Source organism: Panthera leo, chromosome D4, assembly GCF_018350215.1.
Source record: "Panthera leo isolate Ple1 chromosome D4, P.leo_Ple1_pat1.1, whole genome shotgun sequence".
Classification (NCBI taxonomy): domain Eukaryota; kingdom Metazoa; phylum Chordata; class Mammalia; order Carnivora; family Felidae; genus Panthera; species Panthera leo.
The window spans coordinates 56920001-56941059 of record NC_056691.1 but is presented as its reverse complement, the minus strand read 5'-3'; the positions used below and the strand labels follow the sequence as shown (position 1 = coordinate 56941059).

At 38.4% G+C, this 21059-nt stretch overlaps 1 protein-coding gene across 4 annotated transcripts in view; it reads right to left on the bottom strand.

Moving 5' to 3' along the window:
• UNC13B (unc-13 homolog B) overlaps positions 1 to 21059 on the bottom strand; it is a 258600-nt gene that overhangs the window by 96076 nt on the left and 141465 nt on the right. For 3 of the 4 annotated variants that reach the window (XM_042914013.1, XM_042914011.1, XM_042914012.1), the window contains exon 8: positions 4205 to 4439. In XM_042914013.1, the coding sequence (XP_042769947.1) occupies positions 4205 to 4439 (235 nt within the window). Of the gene's footprint in view, positions 1 to 4204; positions 4440 to 8470; positions 8507 to 21059 lie in introns of all 4 variants that reach the window. The other variant, XM_042914010.1, reaches the window with a different exon arrangement.

Below are 21059 nucleotides of genomic sequence, written 5' to 3'. Positions count from 1 at the left end.
GGATAAAATTGGAGGAAGAGTAAGACAAAGAAAAAAGACGAAACAGGGAAAAGGAAGAAACAAATCATAAAATTCAGTGCACATTCAATGAGAAAACTAAAATAAAATAGTCAGTTTGACAAAAACCATTCAGACTAAAAACGTATGATAAAGAAATTTACATGTTCTTAAATCAGTATTAAAGCAATTTAGTCAAATAGTTTTTTTCCACATCAGAAAAAGAACTGCTATAATAATAACTTTAAAATACTGTACTTCACTTGCTACCATGAGCTTTTTAGGATCCTTTTATTTTCTAAGAAAGATAGAGACAAACAAAATGAACATGTTTCCTCAATATTTAGACTGTATTTACAATGCCCAAGTTTAGAACAAAGTATTCGATGAAAATATATCAAGGGATTTCAAGAAACCTAAATTTGTTGATGAATTTGGGTCTGAAAAGATGTCAAGCTGTTAACTTACTGTAAGTTATTATTTGAGGCAGTGTAGTCAAGAATATGATCAAACATATTTCTTTTAAAAAGAAAAACTATCCACATAATAAAAATAATCTTTGATTGTCAAAAGGCAAACCTTGTTACAGGACCAACAAGAGCATATTATTTAAAGCATTACAATTTATGAAATTTAAAACTATATGCATCGAGGATCACAGTGAAATGACGACCTTTCCCTATATTGATTATAACACTAGAAGCTATATTCCAACTTAAGTCAATAAATACATAAGATACTTGACCTTTCTTTCAGTTAGATTAGAAACTGCCCACTTCCTGTGTACTCAAGTGGGGGTATATAGAGGACCTGCAGACTAGAAGCCTGTGAGCCCAGTATGTTCTTTTATAGACCTAACATCCAATTGTATTTATTTAGGAATCAGAAAGAAGATCATAGTGGTCTCATAGTCACTAAAAATCTTCAAGGGAGAAACTGAAGAGGTATTAATAATAAACTTCAAGAGATATTCTTTTGCTTTCGATCCCTCTGAACACTAGAGATACTTTGGCGATATATCTAACAAAGTCCAACTCTATTTTCAAATCTCAAATTATGGGCTTTTACATAATTTATGTAAGTTTCCAGTTACTCTGGATTCATTAGGTGAAAGCCCATTTGACTGGGGTACCTGGCTGGCTCAGTAGGTGGAAGGTGCAACTCTTGATCTCATTACTGTGAATTCAAACCCCACATTGGGTATAGAGATTACTTAAAAATATGTTTCAAAAAAGCCCATTTGGTTGAGACAGGAAATCCAATTTAACTTTTTTTTTTCTTTTGACGTGGAGTTTCATTATTCTCCAGTATCCGCAAAAACTCAAACTAAACTAACTCCAGCCTAGAAGTCTTTATACTTCAACTTAAATCAATAGATAGCCATTGCTATAGTGAATGAAGGTATTTATTCTTACACTTCTAATTTACTGGCAGGTACTGAGAACATTTGTTCCCTCAGGATTTTAAATGTTCTTGCTAAAAAACTGTGTAATGTAAGGACTCAGACCATCTACAAGAACTTAGTATTTACAGTAAGAGAGAAGTTTAAAAATCAATGCTGGTGATAAAATTTCTTCAAACTTTTTAAAGGATGAATCATTTCAAAAATTTAAGTTAAAAATGTCTATGATAAAAGCTTACTTAAAAATCATGTTAATTTTTCTCTGCTGGAGAGGAAAAAATATTTATTTTTTAAACTCATTTCTTATACTGATACAATAAAACCAAATTTATATGGGATTAAGTTAAAAACATTTTAGGAAAAAATTTGCAATTTAAAGTATATTACTAATACTCTTCTAAACATTATTATAGCAGTAGCCTAGGAAACAACCAAAATAATAATAGGGTAATAATTAAATAAAATGCAGTCATTTAGGTTGATGCACCATTATTATTGCTGGCCTACACATCTAAAACTTGGAAATATAGAGGGAAAGAAGGTCAAAAGTCATGGATTTTTGCTATTATTTTTTTCTTAAAGTAGGACAATATAAACAACTAAAATCAAATACATAAAATATGCAAATGTTCACTAATAAACCAGCAAGGAGTAGAGACCAACTACAGTAGAATTCCTGGCCTATTTCTTTTTAAAATCAGATTATAAAGAGTAAAAATTCTATGTGATGTTTGATAGGTGAAAAAGTTTCATTTAAAATATTCCCACAGATGATAGTAAACTGAGACAGGATGTTGTATAGCAGGTAGGCAACCATCTGAGGCTTGGGATTAATATTCACCAGTTTGGCAAGATAAGCAAAAAGAAATTATGTTATGGGATGGTGAATTTTAGCAACCAAAATTATGAGCTAAACTGGAATGGTTTTTAAAATATATACAATGGAATACTACTTGGCAATGAGAAAGAATGAAATATGACCTTTTGTAGCAATGTGGATGGAACTGGAGAGTGTTATGCTAAGTGAAATAAGTCATACAGAGAAAGACAGATACCATATGTTTTCACTCTTATGTGGATCCTGAGAAACTTAACAGAAGAACATGGGGGAGGGGAAGGGGAAAAAAAAAAAAAGTTAGGGAGCCAAACCATAAGAGACTCTTAAAAACTGAGAATAAACTGAGGGTTGCTGGGGAGTGGGAGGGAGGTGAGGGTGGGTGATGGGCACTGAGGAGGGCACCTGTTGGAAGGAGCACTGGGTGTTGTATGGAAACCAATTTGACAATAAATTCCGTATTAAAAAAAATAAAAAATAAAAATAAAATATTAACCTCCAACCAATAATTAATTCAGGCAAGGATCATCAATGGATGCTACAATTAATGGGTAAAATGTTGTTGGGGAAACAGAATAAGGACACAATCTAGGGTATCATTCCAGATACTCTAATTACAAAGGGTAACTTTACACTGGAAAATCTGGCATATACCAGATTTCTTAACTCAGAGGTCAAACTAAACATAACCAATAAAAAGGCAAAGTAAAATCATGTGTCTGCTGAGCATCTATTGTAATGTTTTTGCCAAAAATGTTTAACCTGATTCTAAACATGAAGAAACAATCAGCCAAACCAAATTAAGAGCATATTCTCAAAACAACTGGCCTGGATTCTTCAAAAAATGTTAGATTATAGTAGACTATAGAAATAGGAAATCAAATGTAATGTACCATGATCTTTGATTGGATCCTAGATCAAAAATGGAAATATGGAAAATGGAAAAAAGGAAATATACAGAAGATAATTGGGACAACTAGAGAAATTTAAATATGGTCCATATATTAAATAGTATCATTGTATTATTACATTTCTTAAATGTGATCATTATATTGAGGCTATGTAAGAGAAAGTCCTTTCTCTTGGGAATTATATGCTCAAGTACTTCCTGGTAAAGTAACATGGTATCTGCAATTAATTTCAAATAGTTCAGAAAAACAAATGCATGCACATATGAATATACATTAGAGAGAATGAAATAAAAAGTAAATGTAGCATAATGTTAACACAATTGATGAATCTAGATAACACAAATATGGATGTTGACTGTATTTGTCCAAATGTTGTTAGCATTTTTTTTAAGTTGGGGGAAGGAGGGGGAGCATATACATATATATTTGTTTTTATACTCAAAAATATATGATAATAGTCTATGGAAGGGTACATAAGAAACAAACAAGGGTGGTGTGAGAACTAGAAGACAGGAAGGGGATGGGGTAGAGAAGGACAGGTGCAAGTGGGAGATTCTTCATTATATGCGTTATTGTACCTTAACATTTTTTAACCATGTTTTGTGTATTTAAAATTTTTCTAAAGTTCCAGCAAAAGTACTGAATCTGCTATGAAGAGATCATCTAAAGTTCCAGGGAAATATTTAGGTAGGAAGGATTATCCAAACATTTAACATCTGTGATTTTCTTTTTTTAATCTTGGTGAAAAGTATATCAGAATCACTGGGCTGGGCACAGGCATGGGCTGGTTTTCAATCATCCAGCCTAAGTGAGCATGCTCCCACCAGGTGAGAGTCACTGATCATAAAGAGAAATATTTATAACAGAAATGTCTAAATGGTATAAAATGGTATAAAAGAGAAAAAAAAAAGACTGATAATCTGTACAGAATGGCTGGAGCTTGGCCTTTCAGATTGCTATATTTGCACTACCACCTCAAGTTAAAGCATCAAAATATTGTCAGTTGTATCTTGGAAACTACACATGAGGAAAAGAAAGTGCTTTGTTTCTAATACCCACCTGAGGGCCCTCCGCTCTGGATAATCAAGATCATAACTTTGCATAGAGTCATTGCAAGAATCCCGGGAACTGCCCTGAAGTAGCAGCTGCTGTGGCAATCGCACAGGCACAGGAAACTGGTGCACAGAAGCATTGGGCTGGGAAGTCGTATGGTAAGGAGGTGGGATGCTATTGCTGGTCTCACTGCGATAGTCACTATCTCGGTCATCAACGGCACTATCAGGATCTTCAAAAGCTGTGAAAGAAGCACAGTCAAAGCATTCCAGCTTTATTTAGTTCTTCAGAATTTTCTTTTGCTTCTATCCTAAGTAGCCACAAGCCTGGACCTTGAGGACAAGAACACATGAGCCAAGTGACTTCAATGCCATATGGAAAACTGTTTCAATTAATACTCACAAGTTTCTTTCCTTATGAGACAAGACACTTGTTTTCATTTTAGTGCTCATTCTCAAGAGGAGTTCCAAGTTGCATTTTCCCAGTGCAGAATTCTCTGGAATTCTGACTCTCTAGCTATCATAACTCTAGTAAAAATTTGTTTCTAAATGTCATAGATTCTAGTATTTTACTGTTATAAAAATGGGCAAAAGAGAAATTCTCATTTGAAGTTGGCTTGCTGCTTTCAGACTTTAAAAACAGATGGCTAAACCCAATAAGCAGGTCCAACTTCAGAAGCTGGTCAGGTAATGAGGAAAGTCAAAGCCAAGGTTCAGCAATCAAACCAAAAGCTTGACTAAGAATAGCAGCAGTTTGTTTTTTTTTTTAAGTACTATGCCAACTTTTAAATTTTTTTTAAGTAAGCTCTACACCCATTGTGGAGCTTGAACTCATGACCCCCAATCAAGAGTCACATGCTTTACTGACTGAGTCAGCCAGGCACTCCAGAACAGTCTCACTGTCTTGCTGCAACAACAGGTTTTTCTAACAACTCCTATCAAGCACCTACATCCTGGGGCTCAGAATTTCCATCTGAAGCCTGGGCTAAAGAGGAAAACATAAGCACTGGCAATGGAATCTTGCTGACAATGCAGCCAAGTTTATCTAACAACAGTGTCTATAATTTCATAAAATTATTTCTGCTTTTCAGGCCAGCACCTGACAAGCTAGTTTTATTCTTGATGTTAGCTAAAATGACCGCAGTTACAAATCCTGCTCCAAGCATGATCCCATATGTCCTGTCTTGCCAATTTCCTATTTGGCACAGTGAGGAAAAGGAATTATTTATCATCCTAAAATGGAGATGGACTCCTCATATTAGTAATTAAAAAAAAAATCTTGGTAGTTACGTGGGCAGTGAAAACCTTCTGAAGACCATAAGATTGGGCTTTCACAATCGCTCATGTAGGAGATAAAAACCTGCATCCATGCAGTGGAAATGGAAAAGAGTTAAGGAACTGGAAAAAAAAATCCAGAGTGAAGTGATAAAACCAGGGGACAAATAGAAGGTAACAGGGAAATCACACCTTGGCTTGCACACTAGGACTACATGGTAGATAGTAATTCCACTAAAAGAGACAAGAGAGCTAAAACATGTGGGTTTTACAACCAATGAAGAAAATTTGAACACTGGATTCCAGACAACATTTGTGGATACAGCTCAGAGTAGGGGTAGAAGATCTCATGAGCTTTTTCCCTTTTGAATTTAAGGCAACATATGAGCATAAGAAAAGGAGAGTAATCATTACCTCAGGAGAAAAAAATCAACATGAAAAAGAGGCTAACTTCAAAAATGGCCAGGAAGGGTACTAGTCAAACCATAGGGGATACAAAGCATTCTGCTCAGAAAACATTCTGATCACACATTAGAAAAAAGAGACTTTTAGGGGTATTAGTTTCAGATCTTGATACATTTGTTGTTCTGAACACTAGAGAGAAAGGATCAAGGGACAAAAACCAGTATGTCTTTCAGACTTCATGCTTTCTGAACCTACAGATGGATTTTTCATGCATACAGATGGGAGGACAGGGGCAAAAAAGCAGACAAAGCCGAAAAGCCTACTTAAACTCCAGTAGGAAAAGTATCAACACAGAGAACCAAAGAGGGAGCAGTGATAGACAATCTTACTGATTATGGGGCCAGAATTAGGAGCCCATGATACAGAGTTAGAAACTACTTAGTTTTTCACTGCATCTGATCTATTACTCCTAAATAATGCTCTGCTTTTTTATTTTGCTAGGCTAACAGGAAGAATACTCTAAAACTTTCCTAAAGGCTGACATTTCTATACTGAAGAAATAAAGGCGGGGCACCTGGGCGGCTCAGTTGGTTGAACATCCGCCTCTTGATTTTGGCTCAGGTCAAGATCTCAGTTTGTGAGATCAAGCCCCGAGCTGAGCTCTGCTTTGATGGTGCAGAGCCTGTTTAGGATTCTCTCCCTCTGTCTCTGCCCCTCCCCTGCTTGTGCGCTCGCTCTCTCTCTCTCAAAATAAATAAACTCAAAAAAATAAAGGGCAAATATTAAGAAACAAAATGTTTCTAGAAAGAAGAGGTTAGAAGTAGAAGAGAATATGAAAAGTAGGAGGGGACAGGAGAAAGGAAATACAAAAAAGTGAGGAGAGACAACAGAGAGAAATAGAAAAAAAGGTAGATGAGAGCAAAGACTAGCTTTTCTCCCTGGACACCATCCTCAATCTTCCTAGAAAGTAAACCTCCTGGCACCACCAAGGCTGATTAGAAACTAAAAAGGGAAATTAAGGAAAAGCTTGAATAAAAGAATTGTGCTTTCAGTGTGGCAGTGGTGATCTCTTACTGGCTCTACTCTCTCCTCCACAACACCACTGCAGCTAAAACAGAAAACTCTTGGTTTCACTGAGAAAGAGAACCTATATGCAGGTTTGGTTACTCAGCTTAAGGAGGACTTGTGAGCTCGTATGAAGGCAAAAATAGAAAAGGCTGGGAAAATTAATTCATTCAAGTATTTATTGAGTGCCTATAAGTACAATGGTAAACAACACAGAAGATTCAGAGTGTAGAGTCAGCCTAATAGGAAACAGAAAATATTGATACAAATACAAGAAACTAACAATCTTGAAAACAGTACAAACCCTATGCTGTATCAGTTGAAGGTAAGGTCACTTCCTGTTAGTGTGAGCAGGGAAAAGTTTTATGGAGGAGAGGATTGTGAAAAACTGGCAGGTTTTCAACAGGTTAAGTTTGGAGGGAAATACCTCCTAGAATCTGGATAAAAATAATGCCATGTGTAAAGGCCCAATAGTGAGAAAGCCTATATATAATTTTGAAAAACACTTGGTAGTTCATTTGGCAGGTACATAAAAGGACATGGAAAGAAATGATAGAAAATGAACCTGGGGAAAGTAATCTAAGCTGGGTCAAAAATGGGCCTCTGGTACAGAGTAGGCACTCAAACAGTACTGAATGAAATACTGAACAATGAGGCTTTCTGGTATGTGGTGTTCCTGGATTGAATCCCTGTCTTTAAACCCAGAGTACAGATAGAACTTTATCAGCTTGAGAAAAAAGGAGAGAGAAATCAAACGATTTTTTTTTAAGGCTTACTTTTTTCTACTTGAAAACCTTAAGTTAGCTCTCTCAGGCTACCTTTGAGCAGCATTTCTGTAATGGAAATACTCAGGATTCAAATGACAGAAAGTACATATTCATGAGAAATCCCAGGGAGAACAAAATTTGGCCCCTCTTAGCACCTACTGGATATCTAAGCACTGGTACTCAACCAAACCCCCTGTAAGATGGATAACACAGCCAGTAATGTTAGCCAGAGGCTGTGTATCTTGCTGGAAAGAACTGACTGCCCACTCTCAAAGCTCTAGAATGAAGCTGGCTTCCAGCCTAGCTGGGCTGCTTCAAGGAGAGTCAAACCAGGTCCTCAGTCTCTTGTTCACAAAAATAAACTTCCAGAATGAACTTTCTTCTAGTCACTGCACTCCTTAGCCAAGAGATCAAAGGAGAGGGTTTCCTATACTAGGAGCTGATGGTATTACTTACCTCTGGGAAGGAAAAATCAAGAGATACTGCTAAGATTATAACTGGGACTTTGGTTTGAAACTTCTCTCTCTCTCCCTCCTTCCCTCCCTTCAAAAACCCCAGCCTGAAAGGATATGCCATTCCATTGCAAGTAATGGTCTCTTGAGATTTAAGTAGGAGAGAAGGGGGGGATGGAATTATATATGCTTATATGCATGAATATCCTGCTTCATAGTTCAGAGGGAGTGTGTTAAAGGCTAAAATAAAAAAAAAATTTTTAAGGATAAAATCAAGAAAATTAATAAGGAATTCAATTTCTTACGTACTCTGCTGCTCTCCCCAGCCCAAATAGGTCCAGTGACCTAAGAAAACCGCAAATGGTAGCAAAAAAGAAGAGTGACAGAGACAATTTTAGGAATAATTCAAAGATCATTTCCCCAACCCATCAATCATTATACACCTTACCTTGCTTGAGCCTGCCCTACTTGTGTTCCATTAATTTCACATAACATGTAGACAGGCTTCTGCCTTCTATCAAGCATGAGACAAATCTACAAAGTACCCTTGCTCTCTATAATTTACCATACAGAATAACAAAAAACAGCTTCTACATTCTTCGTTTAAAAAAGTTTTATTTATTTAAATAATCTCTACACCCAACATGGAGATCAAACTCATGACCCTGGGATCAAAAGTCACATGCTCCTCTGACTGAGCCAGCCAGGCATCCCTGCTTCTACACTATTTTAAACCTCCTTCTGGCCTAGGTCTCAGAACATCATCATTTAGGAGCATATATAACCTTCCTTATTCAAAATGACAAAAATTCAACCTGTCTCTAAGAAATCCTTCCTTGTCTTGATGTTTGCCAAATCTGAGACCACCACAGTATATCCCTGAGAATCTCAGACCTAACACAGTGGAAGAGAGTGATTCCCTTGTCTGGGAGCAATGATGTCTAATTTTGATGCTCTTTAAAAGGCCAAAGAATGGCATTAACCTCTAATCTTCCAAAATGTAATAAAACACTGTAGCCCTTTGGGTGCTCAGAGAGAGCCACTTTTTTTCTCAACTGCCTATAGAATTTAATAAAATCCATTAAAACACAAGAGCTTTGAATGACAAGAGAAAACTGAACATTTTCTATTCATTTTTCAGAATAAAAAAAATTCAATGTTAATTACATTTAAATCCTATTTCACACTCAAAATTGAATTTGAGGCAACTAATGTGATGCATGTGTGTGCTTGAGCACACAATCACTAAAAATAGGCCTTTATCCCAAGAAACAAGGAGTAATTTAGCTTCATAATTAAGAATATGAGTACTCAGGCCAAAACTAAGTTCTTTTAAGCTCTGCCACTACTGGCTATATGGCCTTGAAGAAGTTATTACAGACATTTCCTCCAGGTAATATGAGAATAGTATAAGTCTTGTTGGTTACTGAAAGATTATAAGAGAAAATCCACGTAAAGTACCTAGCACAGGTCCCTGGAACAGGGCAAGCAATGGGCATTTCTTGTTGTTTTGTCATGTTGCCAAGTTTTTGCTTGCCTTATAAGTTCCTAATAAAAGCAGGAGGGTCCACACACTGACAACCCTAATATCTGCTGAGGGACTGTCAACGTCTGGGTTAGAAAGTCCTCAGAGTTCTAAAGGTGCAGTTCCCTTGAAAATTTGCGGTTAAGACTCAAAATTCTGGAAGCACTGAATGACGTCAAAACAGGATGGTTTCATTACCTGAGCCAACTCGCAATCCTGGGCATATGGGACTACTACTAATCAGTCACAGTCTACTTAATTTAACTATACACTGAGAGTCAGTTTTCTTCCTATACTTACTTTCTTCCCACTACCTCCATCTCTTCTTTTCACCCCTCAAAAAGGATACGTTGGTTTACTGTGACATTTTTTGTTTTAATAATTTACTTACACTCTAAACACAGGGAAAGAAGGGGTCTAAAAGAAAATTCTTCCACGCTGTACCACTGTTGCCATAACAACTGTGAATAATTACCTTGCTTCTTTAAAAAAAAAAAAAATTTGAAAAATCATCACAGAACTTCAGAACATGCCTATCACCCTAGATTGCTCCAAGCAAGTGACAATGCTATTTCTCCTGAAACTCTGGACCCAAAGAAGCCTCTCATTGAAGGACACTGCCTCATCCTTGAATGTACCACAGCACTGCATAGCAGTTTCCTGGACACAGTAGGTACTCAATAAATGTCTATTATATGACTAAACCAAATGAATGATTTGATGCCATCTACAAGGTCCAACCCTAAGCCATGAAAATAAGTTATGCTCTCTGACCAACTAGTTCCCTATTGTCACTTGAGAGTGGTACCATTATAAGAGAAACAACACCAGTTTAAGTGGGCAAGTTTCCTTCCCCACTCCAAAAATGCACTAAAACATCTCACTAGCCAGTAGAACAATACTGAGGATTGTTAGGTTTTGCTAGGCATAAGTACCAATAAAGGGGGTAAGGGATTATTCCAGGAAATGGAAATTATACATGCAAAAGTATATTCGGTGAACCTGAAAACAGTTCTAGCATATCTGAATGGGAGGCTACAGGGTTATAAAAGAACCTAATCAAAGGAGGTCCCAGGTAATATTTAGAAATTTAATAATGTTAGGAAATTGGAATTATCTGGAGGTTAATGCAGAGCTGTCACAGCCTTTTTCTTTTTTCAATTCCAGTACAGTTAACATTCAGTGTTATATTGGTTTCAGGGGTACAATATAGTGATTCAACAATTCTATACATTACTCAGTGCTCATCATGGTAAGTATACTCTTAATCCTCTTCACCTATTTCTCCTGCCCCCTCACCCTGTTCCCCTCTGGTAATCTGTTCTCTACGGTTGACAGTCTGTTTTCCAGTTTGTCTCTTTATGTTTCCTTTGTTCATTTGCTTGTTTCTTAAATTCCACATAAGAATGAAATAATATGGTATTAAGCACGGGAGAGACAGAATCAGATTGTCATTTTAGAAAGAGAGTGGTGGTGGTGCAGTATGGCCAAAAGTTTGTAGGGTAGGTGGACTGGAGACTGGTGTCAGGAAGGCTGGTAAGGAAGCTACTATACTGGCCTGATGATGGCTTAAACTAGGAAAGTGGCAGAGGGAGTGGAGAGAGTGGGTACATTTGTGACATAAAATATATCGGGTTTAATAAGTATTGAATGTGGGAAGTGAGGAGAGTAAAACCTAAATAATACCGCCCAGCTTTTTAGCTTGAGCTACTGGGTGGGTATGGCATCATTCATTAAGAAGAGAAATACAAGAGAGGGGCAAGTTGAAGGAGATGATGAATTCAGTGTTAGATTATTGGCTTTGAGGTATTTATGTGCTATCTCAAATGAATATGTCTGGGAGACAGATGGATACATGGTTGTGGAGCTGAGGAAAGATATGTGGAGTTGTAAGCTTTCAGAATACAAACTGCCACGAAAACAGATTTTTCTGCTTTGTTCCTTGCTGTACCCTTAGTGCCTGGCACAAAATAGCAGCTCAATAGGTGTAAATCATGTATAAAAATTAAAATGTCAGTATATAAGAACAATGAGGCAGAATGCAGGATAACGGGGGGGAGGCTGTACAAAGGGGTGAGGGGAACCTACAGAACAGCCACGTTTGAAAAGCAGACAAAGAAGGGAAGGGAAGAAACAAAGAACAAAACAAAGTGTTGGTGACGCTGTGAAGACACTGGCATTCTCATACATGGTTGGCAAGAATGCAAAGTGGTAGGTCACTTTGGAAAATCTTGGCATTTCTTACTAAGTTATGTACATACCATAAAACCCAGCAACCCTCTCATATGTATTCACCCAAAAAAAATAAAAACATGTTCACGTAAAACCCTATACATGAATGTTCACAGTTGCCTAATTCATTTTCACTAATAACTATAAAATATCCATTTGATAAATAAACAAATCACGGTATATCCATATAATTGAGTATTATTCAGGAATAAAAAGGCATGAACAGAAACACACAGATGGATCTCTAATGCAGTATGATAACTGAAACAAAAAAACCAAAAGACAAAAAAAGCTACATACTACATTATTCTTATATAATTTTCTGGAAAAGGCAATATAACAAGGGCAGAAAACAAATGAGGTTTTGCATGGGCCAGGAGTGGAAGTGGTTGACTACCAAAGGGGTTTAGAAAACTTTTAGGGTTGATGGAACTGCTTTATATCTTAACTATGGTTATGGTTATAAGACTGTATGTGCTTGTGTTTTGACAAACATAGTACTGGACACTATGAGGGAGATTTTTACTCTATGTAAATTATACCTTAATAAAACTGACTTTAAAAAAACAAAAAGGAAGAGTCCATGAAGGAGGGTGTGAAGAAGACAGAGAGGAAGAAAACCAGGGCCTTATCATCTCTGAATCAGAAAAAAAAAACAAAAACAAAAGCAAGGTTTCAAGAAAGCAGGGATCAATAAGTGTTAAGTGCTACAGGAGAGTCAAAAAAAAAAAAAAAAAAGAAAAGAAAGAAAGAAAGAAAGGAACTGAAAAAGGCCTACTGGATTTAGAAATAAAGAAGTTACTAAAAACTTTAATAGAAATGTTAATGAGTGAAAGCTGGAGTATAGACTGTTTAGAAGAAAATGGAAGCACATACAATGGAATAAGGAGACATCAAGAGATTCCACAATTCATACAGTAAAACACTGAATGTGAGCATGGTGGAAGATACTGCTTATCACAGGATGCAAAAAAGGAAGCGAGCAGGGAACAGACAGTGGCCAAATGTGTTACAGAAAAAACTAAGTACACTAAGAGCCTCTTCTAAAACCAGCAACATTCTCAAATTGGGCATTCACACATAACAAATGTGTGCCAAACTGACAATTTTAATGAGCATGCTAATGTTTCCCACCTCCCTAGAGCCTTAAACCTCTTCAGTTCACATACTTAACACGTGAATAACCAATTACCCTGCAGTTCAGTGGCTCCTGATGCTAAGAGTTAGGCAGTCTGAGCCTCTATTGGCAATGACATTGTATTTATAATGTTATGAGCTCTGTGCAGATTAGCATTACCAAGTGTACCTCAAGCCCCAAACCACTGAACTCCTGGCACTTCCAAGCCAGAAACCACAAAACCATTCCAAAAATTCCTCTCTACTTTATCTCCCGTGTCCAGCCTGTTAATAAGCTTAATAGTTAATTCCACTCTGAGGTCTCCTTCTTACTGTCCCTTCTTCATAGTTTCTCAGTCCTTATCAAGGAATCCATTACCTCATGCCTGAATTATTGCAGATTATTGCTGGACTTGTGACCTTCTGATCTGTCCCATTCAATCAACCCAGCAGATGACAACTAGACTAATTTTCCTAAATCCAGTTTCTGATCACATCGTTACTGTTTTGATAATTTGTAACTGCTCACTATCTATAAAAGAGTATATTTATCTTCACGGCTTTTAAAGCCCTCTATGATCTGATACCAAATAAATATCAAATCTCACTGTCCACCATTCCCCCAAAACAAAGTCTTTGTTAACTGGCAAATAGGTATTGTCACAGTTCCTATGCTTGCCACACTTGGGAGATAAAGGAATGAGCCTGATTTCCCCTATTTGTCCCTCAACTTCTGAAGCCAGAATGTCCTTCGTTTCCACTCCTTGCTAATTTAATAGAATGGGTTTTGAGTTTTGGAACCAGATAAACCTAGGTTTAAAGCCATCACTTACTAACTGTGTGATCTTAGGCTGCTTAACTTCTCTGCCCTTCTATTCATCACCTATAAAAAATGAATAGTAATAACACCTCTCAAATTTGCATAAAAATTGAAAATTAAGTATGTAGCATTTAGCTCCATGTGCCAGACAAATGATAATTACTCAGTAAATGTTCCCTCTTCTCCCTTATTTAGTTGGTACCCATTCTTAAGTTCCACTTAAACAATTTTCCTTAAACGATGCTCAATTATTCTAATACAATGTCTCTATTATCAAAACAAAAACCATCTGCCTATTCCTGAAAAAGTTAAATACACATCTACCCATATGATCCAGCCATTCCACTTCTAGATATTTAACCAAGAAAAATTAAAACATATGATCATGAAAATGTTCATATTATTCACAATAACCAGAAACAACTCAAATGCCTAGCAATAGGTGAATCAATAACAAAATGTAGTATATCCATGATAGAATACTACTTAGTAATAAAAGGAAATGCATTACTGATACACTCAACAAGATGGATGAATTTCAAAAATTTTTTAAATGTTTTATTTTAGAGAAAGAGAGCATGTGCGCTTGCGCACAAGTGGAGGAGGGGCACAGAGAGAGAGAGAGAGGGAGAGAGAGATTCCCAAACAGGCTCTGCACTGACAGCAGTGAGCCTGATATGGGGCTCAAACTCACGAACAGTGAGATCATGACCCAAGCCAAAGTCAGATGCTCAGTCGCCTGAGTCACCCAGGTGCCCCTATAACACACTTAAAAAAAAAAAAAAGAAAAAGAAAAAGAAAAAGAAAGAACGAAAGAAGAAAGAAAGAAAGAAAGAAAGAAAGAAAGAAAGAAAGAAAGAAAGAAAGAAAGAAAGAAATTTGAGTCCTGTTATAAAACGCATTACCTAGATCCCACTCCCAGAAATTCTAATTCAAAATGCCGGAAGTGGCTTAAGAATCTGTATTTGTTGTTGTTTGAATCTGCCTTTTCAGTAAGAAGCTGGGGACTCTCATGCCACTGATTTTGAATTACAATTTGAAAAATAAAGCTATAGAATTTCCTATATGAAAAAGCCAGTCTCTCAGTCAAAAGCATAGTGCTCCTGCATGATGGAAGAAGGCAGCCAGACGGACTATCCTACTGAGCTCAAAAACCAGTTCAATGTGAGCATACATGTAAATGAGAAAATTCTAGCAGGTCCAGGACCCAATTAAAAATGAATCCTCTTTCATAGAAGGTGAAGTTTCTTTACTTATCCCTGTTGACTATGCAATGGCAATATACTCACAGGCTTCTTGTTCTGTTTATTTCATCTTGTTTCTAGTGGAAAACATTAGAAATCAGAAATAGTCACATTAAAAAAGTAAGGTCTATAGTTACCAAACAAAACAACCCCAGGCAACTGTTACATCACCAGTTAGTCCAGTGATGGTCAATTTTTCCATGACAATGAAATGACAGGATATTTGAGCCTCAGACTTCAAGTGAATAGTCATCTGTCTAGGCAATGACAGGACTCATCTACCAATTACTAAAATGTAGTAATTACCAGGTAACTCACAAAGGACAATAAAGTCAACCACTAGAAATTATTCCATTCTCCCTTTCAAGACAGTAGATTAGATAAGTACTATAGAACTTCCATTTCCATTGAAAACAGTAAAAAACTGTTAATAAAGAAAAGTACTTCAAACCTAACATAAGAGAATTTTAAAAAAAGAAGCCATTGACCAAACTTCTTTGTGAACATATGTATTAAAATACAAGCAAATCTAACCTGGCATTATAGTAAAAGAATAACTGGGGCACCTGGGTGGCTCAGTCAATTAAGTGTCCAACTTCAGCTCAGGTCATGATCTCACAGTTTGTGAGTTCGAGCCCCCCTCCCCCTCCCCCCGCCCCGTCAGGTTCTGTGCTGACAGCTCAGAGCCCAGAGCCTGCTTCAGATTCTGTGTCTCCCTCTCTGTCTGCCCCTCCCCTGCTCACACTCTGTCTCTCTCTCAAGAATAAATAAACATTAAAAAAAAAATTATAGTAAAAGAATAACTTACCATAATCAACTAGGGCATATTATAGGAAAGGAAAGATGATTTATTAATAGAAATTGTTTAATGCATTCATCACATTGAACAGCTAGGTAATTCCTAGCCATTTTGAAATGTTCAACATCGACTCCTTATTTTTAATATAGAAGCCCTACTGAAGTATTAGATGCAGTAGGGTACACAAATCATAAGGGTACTGTTCAATGAATACTGTGAACACACTCGTGTAACCAGCATACAGATCAAGAAACAGGAACTTTTAACTTTTTGTGGAACCTCCATACTGTTCTCTAGTGGGTGCACCAGTTTGCATTCCCACCAACAGGGCAAGAGGGTTCCCCTTTCTCTGCATCCTCGCTAACACTTGTTGTTTCTTGTGTTAATTTTAACCATTCTGACAGGTGTGAGGTGGTATCTCACCATGGTTTTTATTTGTATTTTCCTGATGGTGAGCGATGTTGATCATCTTTCCATGTGTCTGTTAGCCATCTGGATATCTTCTTTGGAAATGATCTAGTCATGCCTTCTGCCCATTTCCTTTATTTATTTTTTTATTTTAGTGGGGGTGGAGAGAGAGAGAGCATGCATCCCAAGCAGGCTCCACACTCAGCATGGAGCTAGATGCAGGGCATGATCCCACGATCCTGGGATCATGACCTGAGCCAAAATCAAGAGTTGGAGGCCTAACTAAGTCAGTCACCAGGTGTCCCATGTTCTGCCCATTTCTTAGCTGTCTTTTGGGTGTTGAGTTTGAAAAGTTCTTTATAGATTTCAGATACTAACCCTTTATCAGATAGGTCATTTGCAAATACCTTCTCCCATTCTGTAGAACTACCCTACAATACAGTAATTGCACTACCCAGTAATTGCACTACTAGGTATTTACCCAAAGGATACAAAAATACAGATTTGAAGGGGCACATACACCTTGATGTTTACAGCAACATTATCAACCATAACCAAACTATGGAGGGAGCCCAAATGTCCACTGACTGATGAATGGATAAAGAAGATATGGTATTTATATATAATAATTTATTACTTAGACATCAAAAAGAATTAAATCTTGCCATTTGCAACAACATGGATGGAGCTAGAGTTTATTACGCTAAGCAAAATATGTTAGAGAAAGACAAATACCATATGAGTTCACTCATGTGGAATTTAAGAAACAAAATAGGTGTGGGGTGGCTAGGTGGCTCAGGGGGCTAAACGTCTGACTTTTGATGTCGCCTCAGGTCATGATTTCAAGGTTCATGGGTTCAAGCCCCGCATCAAGCTCTGTGCCGACAGCTTAGAGCCTTGGGCCTGCTTCAGCTTCTGTCTCCCTCTCTCTCTGCCCCTCCCCTGCTCGTATTCTGTCTCTCTCTCAAAAATAAACATTTTAAAAAAATTAATAAATAAAAATTGGGAAATTAAAAAAATGAAGTATCTAGATCAGAGAAGTATAATATTAATATGCAGCCATCTTTATTATAAGTCATAAATACATTGGAAACCAACATGGATCTTTAATTTAAAAAATCTAGGATCTAGGGGCAGCTAGGTGGCTCAGCCAGTTAAAAGTCTGACTGGCTCAGGTCATGATCTCTTGGTTCATGAGTTCGAGCCCTGTGCCAGGCTCTGTGCTGACAGCTCACAGCCTGCAGCCTGCTTTGGATTCTGTCTCCCTCTCTCTCTGCCCCTCCCTCACTCACACTCTGTTTCTTTTTCTCTCAAAAATAAATAAACATGGGGGGGGTTCCGGAAGATGGCGGCGTAGGAGGACGCGGGGCTCACAGCGCGTCCTGCCTATCACTTAGATTCCACCTACACCTGCCTAAAGAACCCAGAAAACCGCCAGAGGATTAGCAGAACGGAGTCTCCGGAGCCAAGCGCAGACTAGAGGCCCACGGAAGAGGGTAGGAAGGGCGGCGAGGCGGTGCGCGCTCCACGGACTGGCGGGAGGGAGCCGGGGCGGAGGGGCGGCTCGCCGGCCAAGCAGAGCCCCCGAGTCTGGCTGGCAAAAGCGGAGGGGCCGGACAGACTGTGTTCCGACAGCAAGCGCGACTTAGCGTCTGGGAGGTCATAAGTTAACAGCTCTGCTCGGAAAGCGGGAAGGCTGGAGGACAAAGGGAGGGAGAGCTGCTGAGCCCCCCGGACGGCAGAGCTCAGCTTGGCGGGGAACAAAGGCGCCAGCGCCATCTCCCCCGCCCATCCCCCAGCCAAAATCCCAAAGGGAACCAGTTCCTGCCAGAGAACTTGCTCGCTCCGCGCAAACACCCAACTCTGTGCTTCTGCGGAGCCAAACCTCCGGCAGCGGATCTGACTCCCTCCCGCTGCCACAGGGCTCCTCCTGAAGTGGATCACCTAAGGAGAAGCGAGCTAAGCCTGCCCCTCCAGCCCCCGTGCACCTTGCCTACCCACCCCAGCTAATACGCCAGATCCCCAGCAACACAAGCCTGGCAGTGTGCAAGTAGCCCAGATGGGACACGCCACCCCACAGTGAATCCCGCCCCTAGGAGAGGGGAAGAGAAGGCACACACCAGTCTGACTGTGGCCCCAGCAGTGGGCTGGGGGCAGACATCGGGTCGGACTGCGGCCCCGCCCACTAACTCCAGTTATACACCACAGCACAGGGGAAGTGCACTGCAGGTCCTCACCACGCCAGGGACTCTCCAAAATGACCAAACGGAAGAATTCCCCTCAGAAGAATCTCCAGGAAATAACAACAGCTAATGAACTGATCAAAAAGGATTTAAATAATATAACAGAAAGTGAATTTAGAATAATAGTCATAAAATTAATCGCTGGGCTTGAAAACAGTATACAGGACAGCAGAGAATCTCTTGCCACAAAGATCGAGGGACTAAGGAAGAGTCACGAGGAGTTGAAAAACGCTTTAAACGAATTGCAAAACAAAATGGAATCCACGATGGCTCGGCTTGAAGAGGCAGAGGAGAGAATAGGTGAACTAGAAGATAAAGTTATGGAGAAAGAGGAAGCTGAAAGAAAGAGAGATAAAAAAATCCAGGAGTATGAGGGGAAAATTAGAGAACTAAGTGATACACTAAAAAAAAATAATATACGCATAATTGGTATCCCAGAGGAGGAAGAGAGAGGGAAGGGAGCTGAAGGGGTACTTGAACAAATTATAGCTGAGAACTTCCCTGAATTGGGGAAGGAAAAAGGCATTGAAATCCAAGAGGCACAGAGAACTCCCTTCAGACGTAACTTGAATCGATCTTCTGCACGACATATCATAGTGAAACTGGCAAAATACAAGGATAAAGAGAAAATTCTGAAAGCAGCAAGGGATAAACGTGCCCTCACATATAAAGGGAGACCTATAAGACTCGTGACTGATCTCTCCTTTGAAACTTGGCAGGCCAGAAAGGCTTGGCACGATATCTACAGTGTGCTAAACAGAAAAAATAATGCAGCCGAGAATCCTTTATCCAGCAAGTCTGTCATTTAGAATAGAAGGAGAGATAAAGGTCTTCCCAAACAAACAAAAACTGAAGGAATTTGTCACCACGAAACCAGCCCTACAAGAGATCCTAAGGGGGATCCTGTGAGACAAACAAAGTACCAGAGACATCACTACAAGCATAAAACATACAGACATCACAATGACTCTAAACCCATATCTTTCTATAATAACACTGAATGTAAATGGATTAAATGCGCCAACTAAAAGACATAGGGTATCAGAATGGATAAAAAAACAAGACTCATCTATTTGCTGTCTACAAGAGACTCATTTTAGATCTGAGGACACCTTTAGATTGAGAGTGAGGGGATGGAGAACTATTTATCATGCTCCTGGAAGCCAAAAGAAAGCTGGAGTAGCCATACTTATATCAGACAAACTAGACTTTAAATTAAAGGCTGTAACAAGAGATGAAGAAGGGCATTATATAATAATTACAGGGTCTATCCACCAGGAAGAGCTAACTATTATAAATGTCTATGCACCAAATACCCGAGCCCCCAGATATATAAAACAATTACTCATAAACATAAGCAACCTTATTGATAAGAATGTGGTCATTGCAGGGGACTTTAACACCCACTTACAGAAATGGATAGATCATCTAGACACACAGTCAATAAAGAAACAAGGGCCCTGAATGATACATTGGATCAGATGGACTTGACAGATATATTTAGAACTCTGCATCCCAAAGCAACAGAATATACTTTCTTCTCGAGTGCACATGGAACATTCTCCAAGATAGATCATATACTGGGTCACAAAACAGCCCTTCATAAGTTTACAAGAATTGAAATTATACCATGCATACTTTCAGACCACAATGCTATGAAGCTTGAAATCAACCACAGGAAAAAGTCTGGAAAACCTCCAAAAGCATGGAGGTTAAAGAACACCCTACTAACGAATGAGTGGGTCAACCAGGCAATTAGAGAAGAAATTAAAACATATATGGAAACAAACGAAAATGAAAATACAACAATCCAAACGCTTTGGGATGCAGCGAAGGCAGTCCTGAGAGGAAAATACATTGCAATCCAGGCCTATCTCAAGAAACAAGAAAAATCCCAAATACAAAATCTAACAGCACACCTAAAGGAAATAGAAGCAGAACAGCAAAGGCAGCCTAAACCCAGCAGAAGAAGAGAAATCATAAAGATCAGAGCAGAAATAAACAATATAGAATCTAAAAAAACTGTAGAGCAGATCAACGAAACCAAGAGTTGGTTTTTTGAAAAAATAAACAAAATTGACAAACCTCTAGCCAGGCTTCTCAAAAAGAAAAGGGAGATGACCCAAATAGATAAAATCATGAATGAAAATGGAATGATTACAACCAATCCCTCAGAGATACAAACAATTATCAGGGAATACTATGAAAAATTATATGCCAACAAACTGGACAACCTGGAAGAAATGGACAAATTTCTAAATACCCACACTCTTCCAAAACTCAATCAGGAGGAAATAGAAAGCTTGAACAGACCCATAACCAGCGAAGAAATTGAATCGGTTATCAAAAATCTCCCAACAAATAAGAGTCCAGGACCAGATGGCTTCCCAGGGGAGTTCTACCAGACATTTAAAGCAGAGATAATACCTATCCTTCTCAAGCTATTCCAAGAAATAGAAAGGGAAGGAAAACTTCCAGACTCATTCTATGAAGCCAGTATTACTTTGATTC